The sequence below is a fragment of the Oncorhynchus nerka genome, linkage group LG9b (genome assembly GCF_034236695.1).
Source record: "Oncorhynchus nerka isolate Pitt River linkage group LG9b, Oner_Uvic_2.0, whole genome shotgun sequence".
NCBI classification, from domain to species: Eukaryota; Metazoa; Chordata; class Actinopteri; order Salmoniformes; family Salmonidae; genus Oncorhynchus; species Oncorhynchus nerka.
Genome location: NC_088424.1, coordinates 48,944,088 through 48,961,587, shown reverse-complemented (window position 1 = coordinate 48,961,587; position 17,500 = coordinate 48,944,088). Strand labels below are relative to the sequence as shown.

Genomic DNA, 17,500 nt, shown 5'->3' with positions numbered 1-17,500 from the left:
AGTAATGTAGTAGTAGTGTAATAATATTAGTAGTAATGTAGTAGTAGTGTAATAATATTAGTAGTAATGTAGTAGTAGTGTAATAATATTAGTAGTAATGTAGAGGTAGTGTAATAATATTAGTAGTAATGTAGTAGTAGTGTAATAATATTAGTAGTAATGTAGAGGTAGTGCAGTAGTAGTGTAATAATATTGGTAGTAATGTAGTAGTAGTGTAATAATATTGGTAGTAATGTAGTAGTAGTGTAATAATATTAGTAGTAATGTAGTAGTAGTGTAATAATATTGATAGTAATGTAGTAGTAGTGTAATAATATTAGTAGTAATGTAGAGGTAGTGCAGTAGTAGTGTAATAATATTGGTAGTAATGTAGTAGTAGTGTAATAATATTGGTAGTAATGTAGTAGTAGTCATCCTAAACCACTGCAACTTTCCTCCTGCCATCAAACCCCTGCAACTAATCCAGAACACTACAGCCTGGTGTTCAAACATTCCCAATCTCTTTTCTGTCCTGGCACCCCAATGGTGGAACCAGCTTCCCCCTGAAGCTAGGACAGCAGAGTCCCTGCCCATTTTACGAAAACATCTGAAACCCTACCTCTTCAAAGAGAATCTTAAATAATCCCTCAGCACCCCGCTGCCCCCCTCCGACCCGGAGTAGCCAGTCTCACCTTCTCGACAGCGAAGGTCCGTATGACGTACTCTGACAGTAGCTGCGTCTCTATGAGGGTCACCTTGATGTCTCTGTAGATCTCTGTGTCGTCTGGCCAGTACTTACAGCATTTCACCTGCTTGACAGAAACACACCACGGTAACATAACACACACCACGGTAACAGAACACACACACCATGGTAACAGAACACACACACACCACGGTAACATAACACACAACACCATGGTAACATAACACACACCATGGTAACAGAACACACACCCACCACGGTAACATAACACACAACACCATGGTAAAATAACACACACCATGGTAACAGAACACACACACACCACGGTAACAGAACACACACACCACGGTAACAGAACACACACCATGGTAACAGAACACACACACCATGGTAACAGAACACACACACCACGGCAACAGAACACACACATCACAGTAACAGAACACACACATCACAGTAACAGAACACACACACCACGGTAACAGAACACACATCATGGTAACAGAACACACACCACGGTAACAGAACACACACATCATGGTAACAGAACACACACATCATGGTAACAGAACACACACACAATGGTAACAGAACACACACATCATGGTAACAGAACACACACACCATGGTAACACAACACCACGGTAACAGAACACACACATCATGGTAACAGAACACACACATCATGGTAACAGAACACACACACAATGGTAACAGAACACACACACCATGGTAACAGAACACACATCACGGTAACAGAACACACACACCACGGTAACAGAACACACACACCATGGTAACAGAACACACATCACGGTAACAGAACACACACATCATGGTAACAGAACACACACATCACGGTAACAGAACACACACACAACGGTAACAGAACACACACACCACGCACAATGGTAACAGAACACACACACAGCGGTAACAGAACACACACACCACGCACAATGGTAACAGAACACACACACCATGGTAACAGAACACACACATCACGGTAACAGAACACACACACAACGGTAACAGAACACACACACCACGCACAATGGTAACAGAACACACACATCATGGTAACAGAACACACACACCATGGTAACAGAACACACACACCATGGTAACAGAGCACACATCACGGTAACAGAACACACATCACGGTAACAGATACTTCAGTTATTGTACTATCCAGTTAGGTGGTTCAGTTGCCAAGCATTTAAGGCGGTCTGTGAGTCTTAAGTTTGTCTAAAGTTTGCAAGCTACGACCAGAATAAAAAGAATAAACCTACGACCAGAATAAAAAGTCTAGGAAATGGTGACATCATACAAGTGACATCTCACATTTCTCCTCTTCAAATTCAATTTCTACACGTCCCTCTGGAGTCAAAAGTGAGGTTTGGTCCATATTAGTTTGGTTCTAGGAGTAGCCGCAAATGGAAATCTTATTTATCGACAGATGTCATTTATAACAATATGGTTCTCATTCTCACGTCGATAAGAGTGCAAATGACTATTTCTAAAGGAGGAAAGATTTCAGTCAGAACTCAAACCTGAGATAGTTTGAAAGAACGTGAAGCGAAAATGTAAAAAGGAAATGGTGTATCTACCATCTACCATTCTGCAATGTCTCTCACAAAGAAGAAAATGGGAGAAAATGAAAGTTAGGATGATTTTTTTTTTTTATCAACATCTGCTAATGAAAAGATAATGTCCATTTCAGATCGATAATCCATCATCCGATGTTTAAGGTAGATTTCTATGTGGAGAACAACACCCCACTGGAAGGATCAGTCAGACTAGTATCAGTGTTAACATTACCCCCCCCACCACCACCTCCATCAGCACCACCACCACCACCACTTCCATCAGCACCACCACCACTACCACCACCACCTCCACCACCACCTCCATCAGCACCACCACCACCTCCATCAGCACCACCACCACCACCACCTCCATCAGCACCACCACCACTACCACCACCACCTCCATCAGCATCACCACCACCACCACCACCACCACCCTCAGCATCATCACCACCACCACCACCACCACTAGTATCAGTGTTAACATTACACCCCCCACCACCACCACCACCACCCCCACCACCACCACCATCAGCACTAGTATCAGTGTTAACATTATCCCCCCCCCACCACCACCACCACCACCACCACCTCCATCAGCACCACCACCACCACCACCTCCATCAGCACCACCACCACTACCACCACCACCTCCATCAGCATCACCACCACCACCACCACCACCACCCTCAGCATCATCACCACCACCACCACCACCACTAGTATCAGTGTTAACATTACACCCCCCCCCACCACCACCACCACCACCACCCCCACCACCACCACCATCAGCACTAGTATCAGTGTTAACATTATCCCCCCCCACCACCACCACCACCTCCATCAGCACCACCACCACTACCACCACCACCTCCATCAGCACCACCACCACCACCACCACCACCACCACCACCTCCATCAGCACCACCACCACCTCCATCAGCATCACCACCACCACCACCACCACCACCACCCTCAGCATCATCACCACCACCACCACCACCACTAGTATCAGTGTTAACATTACACCCCCCCCCACCACCACCACCACCACCACCCCCACCACCACCACCATCAGCACTAGTATCAGTGTTAACATTATCCCCCCCCCCCACCACCACCACCACCACCTCCATCAGCATCACCCCCACCACCACCACCTCCATCAGCACCACCACCACCACCTCCATCAGCACCACCACCACCACCACCACCACCTCCATCAGCATCACCCCCACCACCACCACCACCACCACTTCCATCAGCACCACCACCACCTCCATCAGCACCACCACCACCTCCATCAGCACCACCACCACCACCACCTCCATCAGCACCACCACCACCACCTCCATCAGCACCACCACCACCTCCATCAGCACCACCACCACCTCCATCAGCACCACCACCACCTCCATCAGCACCACCACCACCACCACCTCCATCAGCATCACCCCCACCACCACCACCACCTCCATCAGCACCACCACCACCTCCATCAGCATCACCCCCCCCACCACCACCACCACCACCACCTCCATCAGCACCACCACCACCACCACCCCCTCCATCAGCATCACCCCACCACCACCACCACCACCTCCTCCATCAGCACCACCACCTCCATCAGCACCACCACCACCACCACCTCCATCAGCACCACCACCACCTCCATCAGCACCACCACCACCTCCATCAGCACCACCACCACCACCACCACCTCCATCAGCATCATCACTGTCCTTCAATTACACTGTTCACATCGTTAGGATAAGAGCGTCTGCTAAATGACTTAAATGTAATGTAAATGTTAGAAAAGCAGAAAGGAGGACATCGAGGATGAAATCAAAACCATGGAGGTATTATGTTAGAATGGTAATTTTGATGAGGAATAAATGTGACACACACACACACACACACACACACACACACACACACACACACACACACACACACACACACACACACACACACACACACACACACACACACACACACAGCAAAACACAGCAAACCTAATTCAATTTCCTCATTCTAAAATGTTTGCTGTCATTACAGAGCTAAAATGAGATTGGAGTATCGAGTATCACTCTGGGGGTGGAGAGAGAGAGAACAGAAAGAGAGAGAGAGAGAAAGAAAGAGGGGAAAGGGAGAGATAGAGAGAGACAGAGAGGAGAGAGAGAGAGAGAGAGAGAGAGAGAGAGAGAAAGAGAGAGGCGAGAGAGAGAGGAGAGAGAGAACAGAAAGAGAGAGAGAGAGAAAGAAAGAGGGGAAAGGGAGAGATAGAGGGAGACAGAGAGGAGAGAGAGAGAGAGAGAGAAAGAGAGAGGCGAGAGAGAGAGGAGAGAGAGAGGCGAGAGACAGAGAGGAGAGAGAGAGAGAGAGACAGAGAGGATAGAGAGGAGAGAGAGAGAGAGAGAGAAGGAGAGGGAGAGAAAGATAGGGAGAGAGAGGGTCGAATTTTAGGTATGTCTCTCGTCTCTCTGACAGTCCCTCTAGTAAATCCCTAATGACGATCCCAGATTGGAGATCACTGCTGTCTCTCTCCAGTGGGATTTAAACCAAAACCCATTACGTTATTGGATCACTTTAAATGAGACGCCTCAGTGATGGGTTTGGAGAGTTAGCCGATGGGCGAAAATGACTTCCTCCAGATTTACACACACTCACAGACAGACAGACAGACAGACAGACAGACAGACAGACAGACAGACAGACAGACAGACAGACAGACAGACAGACAGACAGACGGGCAGAGAGACAGACAGACAGAAGAGAGACAGACAGAGAGAAGACCATACAGACAGAAGAGAGATAGACAGAGAGAAGACCAGACAGACAGAAGAGAGATAGACAGAGAGAAGACCAGACAGACAGAAGAGAGATAGACAGAGAGAAGACCAGACAGACAGAAGAGAGATAAACAGAGAGAAGACCAGACAGACAGAAGAGAGATAGACAGAGAGAAGACCAGACAGACAGAAGAGAGATAAACAGAGAGAAGACCAGACAGACAGACGGGCAGAGAGACAGACAGACAGACAGACGGGCAGACAGACAGACAGACAGACGAGCAGACAGACAGAAAAAGACAGACAGACAGACAGACAGACAGACAGACAGAAGAGAGATAGACAGAGAGAAGACCAGACAGACAGACAGACAGACAGACAGACAGACAGACAGACAGACAGACAGACAGACAGACAGACAGACAGACAGAGAGAAGACCAGACAGACAGATGGACAGCTATACACACTCTCCCTCACTCACCAGGTCCCTTCACTAACCAAACTTGTCGTAAATCAAAGACTGTGTATGCTGAAGCTCCTCCACACTAATCAAGGGGGAATAGGGGGAGTATGTGTGTGTGTGTGTGTGTGTGTGTGTGTGTGTGTGTGTGTGTGTGTGTGTGTTTGAAACTGATGTGTGTGCCAGGAACTCCAGAGTTCATCAGTAGAGCTAGCGATCAGAGCGCGCACACACACACACACACACACACACACACACACACACACACACACACACACACACACACACACACACACACACACACACACACACACACACACACACACAGAGAGTGGCAGTAACAGAGCAGATGGGCTGGTGTGATACAGTGGAGTGATTTCATGTCCCCTCGGAGGGACCGACGGCTCTGTGACCAACTGTGTGTGTGTGTGCGTGTGTGTGTGTGTGTGTGTGTGTGTGTGTGTCTCTGTGACCAACTGCCATTGAACACTGATCATATAATGGACAGCCTGTCAGCCTACCCTCTCAGGATAGAACCACAGCTAAACAGGTGTGGAGAAGGTGTGGGGAGGATGATAAGAGGATGAGGGGAGGGGAAGAGAGGAGAGGAGAAAGAGGAGAGGAGGAATGAGGAGGGGAAAAGAGAGGAGAGTGGAGGAGAGGAGGAATGAGGAGGGGAAAAGAGAGGAGAGGAGAGTGGAGGAGAGGAGGAATGGGGAGTGGAAAAGAGAGGAGAGGAGAGTGGAGGAGAGGAGGAATGAGGAGGGGAAAGGAGAGGGAGAAGAGAGAGGAGAGTGGAAGAGAGGAGGAATGAGGAGGGAAAAGGAGAGGAGAGGGAGAAGAGAGAGGAGAGTGGAGGAGAGGAGAGTAGAAGAGAGGAATGAGAGTAAGGGAGAGTGACTGAGTGTAGAGATAGTGGATGGTAACACTACCAGAGATAGTGGATGGTAACACTACCAGAGATAGTGGATGGTAACAGTATAATGATCTACCAGAGATAGTGGATGGTAACAGTATAATGATCTACCAGAGATAGTGGATGGTAACACTACCAGAGATAGTGGATGGTAACAGTATAATGATCTACCAGAGATAGTGGATGGTAACACTACCAGAGATAGTGGATGGTAACACTACCAGAGATAGTGGATGGTAACACTACCAGAGATAGTGGATGGTAACACTATAATGATCTACCAGAGATAGTGGATGGTAACACTACCAGAGATAGTGGATGGTAACACTACCAGAGATAGTGGATGGTAACACTACCAGAGATAGTGGATGGTAACAGTATAATGATCTACCAGAGATAGTGGATGGTAACAGTATAATGATGTGCCAGAGATAGTGGATGGTAACACTATAATGCTCTACCAGAGATAGTGGATGGTAACACTACCAGAGATAGTGGATGGTAACAGTATAATGATCTACCAGAGATAGTGGATGGTAACACTACCAGAGATAGTGGATGGTAACAGTATAATGATCTACCAGAGATAGTGGATGGTAACACTACCAGAGATAGTGGATGGTAACAGTATAATGATCTACCAGAGATAGTGGATGGTAACACTACCAGAGATAGCGGATGGTAACACTACCAGAGATAGCGGATGGTAACAGTATAATGATCTACCAGAGATAGTGGATGGTAACACTACCAGAGATAGTGGATGGTAACACTACCAGAGATAGTGGATGGTAACACTACCAGAGATAGTGGATGGTAACAGTATAATGATCTACCAGAGATAGTGGATGGTAACAGTATAATGATGTGCCAGAGATAGTGGATGGTAACACTATAATGCTCTACCAGAGATAGTGGATGGTAACACTACCAGAGATAGTGGATGGTAACAGTATAATGATCTACCAGAGATAGTGGATGGTAACACTACCAGAGATAGTGGATGGTAACAGTATAATGATCTACCAGAGATAGTGGATGGTAACACTACCAGAGATAGCGGATGGTAACACTACCAGAGATAGCGGATGGTAACAGTATAATGATCTACCAGAGATAGTGGATGGTAACACTACCAGAGATAGTGGATGGTAACACTACCAGAGATAGCGGATGGTAACAGTATAATGATCTACCAGAGATAGTGGATGGTAACAGTATAATGCTCTACCAGAGATAGTGGATGGTAACACTACCAGAGATAGTGGATGGTAACAGTATAATGCTCTACCAGAGATAGTGGATGGTAACAGTATAATGATCTACCAGAGATAGTGGATGGTAACACTACCAGAGATAGTGGATGGTAACAGTATAATGATCTACCAGAGATAGTGGATGGTAACAGTATAATGCTCTACCAGAGATAGTGGATGGTAACACTACCAGAGAGAGTGGATGGTAACACTACCAGAGATAGTGGATGGTAACAGTATAATGATCTACCAGAGATAGTGGATGGTAACACTACCAGAGATAGTGGATGGTAACAGTATAATGCTCTACCAGAGATAGTGGATGGTAACACTACCAGAGATAGTGGATGGTAACAGTATAATGATCTACCAGAGATAGTGGATGGTAACACTACCAGAGATAGTGGATGGTAACAGTATAATGATCTACCAGAGATAGTGGATGGTAACACTACCAGAGATAGTGGATGGTAACACTACCAGAGATAGTGGATGGTAACAGTATAATGATCTACCAGAGATAGTGGATGGTAACACTACCAGAGATAGTGGATGGTAACACTACCAGAGATAGTGGATGGTAACACTACCAGAGATAGTGGATGGTAACACTATAATGATCTACCAGAGATAGTGGATGGTAACACTACCAGAGATAGTGTATGGTAACACTACCAGAGATAGTGGATGGTAACAGTATAATGCTCTACCAGAGATAGTGGATGGTAACACTATAATGATGTACCAGAGATAGTGGATGGTAACACTACCAGAGATAGTGGATGGTAACACTACCAGAGATAGTGGATGGTAACACTATAATGATCTACCAGAGATAGCGGATGGTAACACTACCAGAGATAGTGGATGGTAACACTACCAGAGATAGTGGATGGTAACAGTATAATGATCTACCAGAGATAGTGGATGGTAACACTACCAGAGATAGTGGATGGTAACACTACCAGAGATAGTGGATGGTAACACTACCAGAGATAGTGGATGGTAACACTATAATGATCTACCAGAGATAGTGGATGGTAACACTACCAGAGATAGTGGATGGTAACACTATAATGATGTACCAGAGATAGTGGATGGTAACACTATAATGATCTACCAGAGATAGTGGATGGTAACACTACCAGAGATAGTGGATGGTAACAGTATAATGATCTACCAGAGATAGTGGATGGTAACACTACCAGAGATAGTGGATGGTAACACTACCAGAGATAGTGGATGGTAACAGTATAATGATCTACCAGAGATAGTGGATGGTAACACTACCAGAGATAGTGGATGGTAACAGTATAATGATCTACCAGAGATAGTGGATGGTAACAGTATAATGATGTGCCAGAGATAGTGGATGGTAACACTACCAGAGATAGTGGATGGTAACACTACCAGAGATAGTGGATGGTAACACTACCAGAGATAGTGGATGGTAACAGTATAATGATCTACCAGAGATAGTGGATGGTAACACTACCAGAGATAGTGGATGGTAACACTATAATGCTCTACCAGAGATAGTGGATGGTAACACTACCAGAGATAGTGGATGGTAACACTACCAGAGATAGTGGATGGTAACACTATAATGATGTACCAGAGACAGTGGATGGTAACACTACCAGAGATAGTGGATGGTAACACTACCAGAGATAGTGGATGGTAACACTATAATGATGTACCAGAGATAGTGGATGGTAACACTATAATGATGTACCAGAGATAGTGGATGGTAACACTACCAGAGATAGTGGATGGTAACACTACCAGAGATAGTGGATGGTAACACTATAATGCTCTACCAGAGATAGTGGATGGTAACACTACCAGAGATAGTGGATGGTAACATTATAATGATCTACCAGAGATAGTGGATGGTAACAGTATAATGATCTACCAGAGATAGTGGATGGTAACACTACCAGAGATAGTGGATGGTAACAGTATAATGATCTACCAGAGATAGTGGATGGTAACACTACCAGAGATAGTGGATGGTAACAGTATAATGATCTACCAGAGATAGTGGATGGTAACACTACAAGAGATAGTGGATGGTAACACTATAATGATCTACCAGAGATAGTGGATGGTAACACTACCAGAGATAGTGGATGGTAACAGTATAATGATCTACCAGAGATAGTGGATGGTAACAGTATAATGATCTACCAGAGATAGTGGATGGTAACAGTATAATGATCTACCAGAGATAGTGGATGGTAACACTACCAGAGATAGTGCCATGAATCAGCCTGGGGTGTAATCGTTAGTTCAAACACAAGCAAGAGAGCACTAAAGCAAGAATTTCTATTGGACGAATTCAGGTAGGTCCCTCCCAGTTTCATTCCGTTGGTTTCCATTTGTTTTGAAACAGAACATCAGTAATAAAGCACTTTGATGAGGGTGGAGACCAAACAATATGACCTCATCGTGAGGGGTAGTTAGTCACGGGGCAGCCTAGGGGACTTTGATGAGGGTGGAGACCAAACAATATGACCTCATCGTGAGGGGTAGTTAGTCACGGGTCAGCCTACCCACATCCATACTACGTATTTCGTGCAATTGTAAATAAAAATATAACAAATCTGCCATGTGGTGTTATAGAAAATCTTGCATTTTTAAAGCAAGCTTTCTTCAATTCTAGACATTTTGCGAAGAGGGGGCGAAGAGCAGATTTTGTAACTAATTTAATGCAATTCTACTCATTCAGCCACGGGGAGGAGACTATTAGAAATGTCACTATTAGAAATGTCACTATTAGAAATGTCATTATTAGAAATGTCACTATTAGAAATGTCACTATTTAGAAATGTCACTATTAGAAATGTCACTATTTAGAAATGTCACTATTAGAAATGTCACTATTAGAAATGTCACTATTTAGAAATGTCACTATTAGAAATGTCACTATTTAGAAATGTCACTATTAGAAATGTCACTATTAGAAATGTCACTATTAGAAATGTCACTATTAGAAATGTCACTATTTAGAAATGTCACTATTAGAAATGTCACTATTTAGAAATGTCACTATTAGAAATGTCACTATTAGAAATGTCACTATTTAGAAATGTCACTATTAGAAATGTCACTATTAGAAATGTCACTATTAGAAATGTCACTATTTAGAAATGTCACTATTAGAAATGTCACTATTTAGAAATGTCACTATTTAGAAATGTCACTATTAGAAATGTCACTATTCTACCTAGCAACAGCCAGTTGAGGCCCTGACTATCTCGGCCCACCGGTACATATCAGCAGATCAATGCTGAAGTGTGTGTACCACGCATGTGTGTGTGTGTGTGTGTGTGTGTGTGTGTGTGTGTGTACTTGATTCAGTAAAGGAGTGACTTTGTAATTTAGGTACCCTATAACTCTTAAGTCTCCACAAACAGACCCCTCAATAACAAGTTACAGCACTCCTATCTACTGTAAAGACAGCCAGGAGAGACCGTTTCTGCTCTGAGGAACATCACTCAGTCTGTCTGTTCTGTCTGTCCTGTTCTGGTCCTGTCTGTTCTGTTTGTTCTGTTGGTCCTGTCTGTTCTGTCTGTTCTGGTCCTATCTACTGTAAAGACAGCCAGGAGAGACCGTTTCTGCTCTGAGGAACATCACTCAGTCTGTCTGTTCTGTCTGTCCTGTTCTGGTCCTGTCTGTTCTGTTTGTTCTGTTGGTCCTGTCTGTTCTGTCTGTTCTGGTCCTATCTACTGTAAAGACAGCCAGGAGAGACCGTTTCTGCTCTGAGGAACATCACTCAGTCTGTCTGTTCTGTCTGTCCTGTTCTGGTCCTGTCTGTTCTGTTTGTTCTGTTGGTCCTGTCTGTTCTGTCTGTTCTGGTCCTATCTACTGTAAAGACAGCCAGGAGAGACCGTTTCTGCTCTGAGGAACATCACTCAGTCTGTCTGTTCTGTCTGTCCTGTTCTGGTCCTGTCTGTTCTGTTTGTTCTGTTGGTCCTGTCTGTTCTGTCTGTTCTGGTCCTATCTACTGTAAAGACAGCCAGGAGAGACCGTTTCTGCTCTGAGGAACATCACTCAGTCTGTCTGTTCGCCTGTCTGTTCTGGTCCTGTCTGTTCTGTTCTGTTCTGTCTCTTCTGGTCCTGTCTGTTCGGTTGGTTCTGTCTGTCAGTTCTGTTCTGTCTGTTCTGTCTGTCTGTCAGTTTTGTCTGTTCTGTCTGTCCTGTTCTGTCCTGTCCTGTTCTGTCTGTTCTGTTGGTCCTGTCTGTTCTGTTCTGTCTGTCTGTCTGTCAGTTCTGCTCTGTCTGTTCTGTTCTGTCTGTTCTGCCTGCCTGCCTGTCTGTCTGTCTACCTGCTTGATAATCTGTCTTAATCTGTCTGCCTGCCTGTTCATCTGTCTGTCTGCCCGGCCATCTGTCAGTCTGCCTGTTCATCTGTCTGCCCGTTCATCTGTCTGCCTGCCTGTTCATCTGTCTGCCTGCCTGTTCATCTGTCTGCCTGCCTGTTCGTCTGTCTGTCTGTCTGTTCGTCTGTCTGTCTGTCTGTCTGTCTGTCTGTCTGTCTGTCTGTCTGTCTGTCTGTCTGTCTGTCTGCCTGTTCATCTGTCTGCCTGATGGTGTGGTGTCTGTGTAGTATCTGTAATATCCTGCTACAGATGCAGTCTACAGTAACCACAGTCAGTCAGTCATTCAGTCAGTCAGTCAGTGAATCAGTCAGTTAGTCAGTCGGTTGGTCGCCTCAACGCCTCCAATATAACGAACGCCATCAATCAGTTTCCTCTCACTTCACAATTATCTGATCGAGGGATGGGGTGAGAGGGGGGAGATGGCGTCTGGCAGAGATAGGGACACATGGCTCACTAAGTCCGAAAGCAACTTACCAGACGGCATTACGGTACACACGTACGGTGGCTTGCGAAACTATTCCCTCCCTTGACCTTTTTTTTGTGTGCCTTACAATCTGGAATTAAAATAAGATTTGGGGGTTTGTCTCATTTCGATTTACACAACATGCCTACCACTTTGAAGATGCAAAATACTTTTTATTGTGAAACAAACAAGAAATAAGACAAAAAAAACAGTAAACTTGAGTGTGCATAACCATTCACCCCCCCCCGCCCCAAAGTCAATACTTCGTAGAGCCAACTTTTTCAGCAATTACAGCTGCAAGTCTCTTGGAGTATGTCTCTATAAAATTGGCACATCTAGCCAGTGGGATTTTTTGTCCATTTTTCAAGGCAAAACTGCTCCAACTCCTTTAAGTTGGATGGGTTCCAAAGGTGTACAGAAATCTTTAAGTCAAACCACAGATTCTCAATGTGATTGAGGTCTGGGCTTTGACTGTTTCCCCTTAAACCATTCGAGTGTTGCTTCAGCAGTAGGGTCATTGTCCTGCTGGAAGGTGAACCTCCTTCCCAGTCCCTGCCGATGAAAAACATCGCCGCAGCACGATGCTGCCACCACCATGCTTCACTGTGGGGATGGTGTTTTTGGGGTGATGAGAGGTGTTGGGTTTGTGCCAGACATAGCGTTTTCTTTGATGGCCAAAAAGCTCAATTTTAGTCTCATCTGACCAGAGTACCTTCTTCAATATGTTTGGGGAGTCTCCCACATGCCTTTTGACGAACACCAAACGTGTTCGTTTATTTTTTCTTTAAGCAATGGCTTTTTTCTGGACACTCTTCCGTAAAACCCAGCTCTGTGGAGTGTACGCCTTAAAGTGGTCCTATGGACAGATACTCCAATTTCCGCTGTGGAGCTTTGCAGCTCCTTCAGGGTTATCTTTGGTCTCTTTGAATAGTTTTGCAAGGCCTGTCTGTCCTGTACACATAGGCCGAGTCTCAAATAGAACAAACACTAGCGAATGGAACAGGGTGTAAAGGAACAGGGTGTAAAGGAACAGGGTGTGTAGAGAACAGGGTGTAAAGGAACAGGGTGCGTAGAGAACAGGGTGTAAAGGAACAGGGTGTGTAGAGAACAGGGTGTAAAGGAACAGGGTGCGTAGAGAACAGGGTGTAAAGGAACAGGGTGTAAAGGAACAGGGTGCGTAGAGAACAGGGTGTAAAGGAACAGGGTGTAAAGGAACAGGGTGTGTAGAGAACAGGGTGTAAAGGAAAAGGGTGTAAAGGAACAGAGTGTAAAGGAAAAAGGTGTAAAGGAACAGGGTGTAAAGGAAAAGGGTGTAAAGGAAAAGGGTGTAAAGGAACAGGGTGTAAAGGAAAAGGGTGTAAAGGAACAGGGTGTAAAGGAACAGAGGGTAAAGGAACAGGGTGCGTAGAGAACAGGGTGTAAAGGAACAGGGTGTGTAGAGAACAGGGTGTAAAGCAACAGGGTGTAAAGGAAAAGGGTGTAAAGGAACAGGGTGTAAAGGAAAAGGGTGTACAGGAAAAGGGTGTAAAGGAACAGGGTGTAAAGGAAAAGGGTGTAAAGGAACAGGGTGTAAAGGAAAAGGGTGTAAAGGAACAGGGTGTAAAGGAACAGGGTGTAATGGAACAGGGTGTGTAGAGAACAGGGTGTAAAGGAACAGGGTGCGTAGAGAACAGGGTGTAAAGGAACAGGGTGTAAAGGAACAGGGTGCGTAGAGAACAGGGTGCAAAGGAACAGGGTGTGTAGAGAACACGGTGTAAAGGAACAGGGTGTGTAGAGAACAGGGTGTAAAGGAACAGGGTGCGTAGAGAACAGGGTGTAAAGGAACAGGGTGTGTAGAGAACAGGGTGTAAAGGAACAGGGTGTAAAGGAACAGGGTGTGTAGAGAACAGGGTGTAAAGGAACAGGGTGTGTAGAGAACAGGGTGTGTAGAGAACAGGGTGTAAAGGAACAGGGTGTAAAGGAACAGGGTGTGTAGAGAACAGGGTGTGTAGAGAACAGGGTGTAAAGGAACAGGGTGTAAAGGAACAGGGTGCGTAGAGAACAGGGTGTAAAGGAACAGGGTGTGTAGAGAACAGGGTGTGTAGAGAACAGGGTGTAAAGGAACAGGGTGTAAAGGAACAGGGTGTGTAGAGAACAGGGTGTGTAGAGAACAGGGTGTAAAGGAACATGGTGTAAAGGAACAGGGTGCGTAGAGGACAGGGTGTAAAGGAACAGGGTGTGTAGAGAACAGGGTGTAAAGGAACAGGGTGTGTAGAGAACAGGGTGTAAAGGAACAGGGTGCGTAGAGAACAGGGTGTAAAGGAACAGGGTGCGTAGAGAACAGGGTGTAAAGGAACAGGGTGTGTAGAGAACAGGGTGTAAAGGAACAGGGTGCGTAGAGAACAGGGTGTAAAGGAACAGGGTGCGTAGAGAACAGGGTGTAAAGGACGGCCTAACGGGGAACAGTGGGGTTAACTGCCTTGTTCAGGGGCAGAACGACAGATTTTTATCTTGTCAGCTCGTGGATTCAATCCAGCAAACTTTTCGGTTACTGACCCAAACCTCTAACCACTAGGATACCTTCCTCCTCTACACTCTAACCACTAGGCTACCTGCCACTCTGACCACTAGGCTACCTGCCAACCTGCCACTCTGACCACTAGGCTACCTGCCGACCTGCCACTCTGACCACTAGGCTACCTGCCGACCTGCCACTCTGACCACTAGGCTACCTGCCAACCTGCCACTCTGACCACTAGGCTACATGCCGACCTGCCACTCTGACCACTAGGCTACCTGCCGACCTGCCACTCTGACCACTAGGCGACCTGCCTACCTGACACTCTGACCACTAGGCTACCTGCCGACCTGCCACTCTGACCACTAGGCTACCTGCCGACCTGCCACTCTGACCACTAGGCTACCTGCCGACCTGCCACTCTGACCACTAGGCTACCTGCCGACCTGCCACTCTGACCACTAGGCTACATGCCGACCTGCCACTCTGACCACTAGGCTACCTGCCAACCTGCCACTCTGACCACTAGGCTACCTGCCTACCTGCCACTCTGACCACTAGGCTACATGCCGACCTGCCACTCTGACCACTAGGCTACCTGCCGACCTGCCACTCTGACCACTAGGCGACCTGCCGACCTGCCACTCTGACCACTAGGCTACCTGCCAACCTGCCACTCTGACCACTAGGCTACCTGCCGACCTGCCACTCTGACCACTAGGCTACCTGCCGACCTGCCACTCTGACCACTAGGCTACCTGCCGACCTGCCACTCTAACCACTAGGATACCTTCCTCCTCTACACTCTAACCACTAGGCTACCTGCCACTCTGACCACTAGGCTACCTGCCAACCTGCCACTCTGACCACTAGGCTACCTGCCGACCTGCCACTCTGACCACTAGGCTACCTGCCGACCTGCCACTCTGACCACTAGGCTACCTGCCAACCTGCCACTCTGACCACTAGGCTACATGCCGACCTGCCACTCTGACCACTAGGCTACCTGCCGACCTGCCACTCTGACCACTAGGCGACCTGCCTACTGCCCTGACCCACTCTGACCACCAGGCTACCTGCCGACCTGCCACTCTGACCACTAGGCTACCTGCCGACCTGCCACTCTGACCACTAGGCTACCTGCCGACCTGCCACTCTGACCACTAGGCTACCTGCCGACCTGCCACTCTGACCACTAGGCTACATGCCGACCTGCCACTCTGACCACTAGGCTACCTGCCAACCTGCCACTCTGACCACTAGGCTACCTGCCAACCTGCCACTCTGACCACTAGGCTACCTGCCAACCTGCCACTCTGACCACTAGGCTACCTGCCGACCTGCCACTCTGACCACTAGGCTACCTGCCAACCTGCCACTCTGACCACTAGGCTACCTGCCGACCTGCCACTCTGACCACTAGGCTACCTGCCGACCTGCCACTCTGACCACTAGGCTACCTGCCGACCTGCCACTCTGACCACTAGGCTACCTGCCAACCTGCCACCCTGACCACTAGGCTACATGCCGACCTGCCACTCTGACCACTAGGCTACCTGCCGACCTGCCACTCTGACCACTAGGCTACCTGCCAACCTGCCACTCTGACCACTAGGCTACATGCCGACCTGCCACTCTGACCACTAGGCTACCTGCCAACCTGCCACCCTGACCACTAGGCTACCTGCCAACCTGCCACCCTGACCACTAGGCTACCTGCCAACCTGCCACTCTGACCACTAGTCTACCTGCCGACCTGCCACTCTGACCACTAGGCTACCTGCCAACCTGCCACTCTGATCACTAGGCTACCTGCCACTCTGACCACTAGGCTACCTGCCGACCTGCCACTCTGACCACTAGGCGACCTGCCAACCTGCCACTCTGACCACTAGGCTACCTGCCGACCTGCCACTCTGACCACTAGGCTACCTGCCGACCTGCCACTCTGACCACTAGGCTACCTGCCGACCTGCCACTCTGACTACTAGGCTACCTGCCACTCTGACCACTAGGCTACCTGCCGACCTGCCACTCTGACCACTAGGCTACCTGCCAACCTGCCACTCTGACCACTAGGCTACCTGCCAACCTGCCACTCTGACCACTAGGCTACCTGCCGACCTGCCACTCTGACCACTAGGCTACCTGCCGACCTGCCACTCTGACCACTAGGCTACCTGCCAACCTGCCACCCTGACCACTAGGCTACATGCCGACCTGCCACTCTGACCACTAGGCTACCTGCCGACCTGCCACTCTGACCACTAGGCTACCTGCCGACCTGCCACTCTGACCACTAGGCTACATGCCGACCTGCCACTCTGACCACTAGGCTACCTGCCAACCTGCCACCCTGACCACTAGGCTACCTGCCAACCTGCCACCCTGACCACTAGGCTACCTGCCAACCTGCCACTCTGACCACTAGGCTACCTGCCGACCTGCCACTCTGA

At 47.5% G+C, this 17,500-nt stretch overlaps 1 protein-coding gene across 1 annotated transcript in view; it reads right to left on the bottom strand.

Annotated features, from left to right (window-relative positions):
* Nucleotides 1-17,500, bottom strand: part of si:ch1073-391i24.1 (receptor-type tyrosine-protein phosphatase mu) — an 89,692-nt gene that overhangs the window by 64,925 nt on the left and 7,267 nt on the right. Inside the window, exon 3 of the mRNA XM_065013643.1 lies at nucleotides 672-788. Within this exon, the coding sequence (XP_064869715.1) occupies nucleotides 672-788 (117 nt within the window). The remainder of the gene's footprint in view (nucleotides 1-671; nucleotides 789-17,500) is intronic.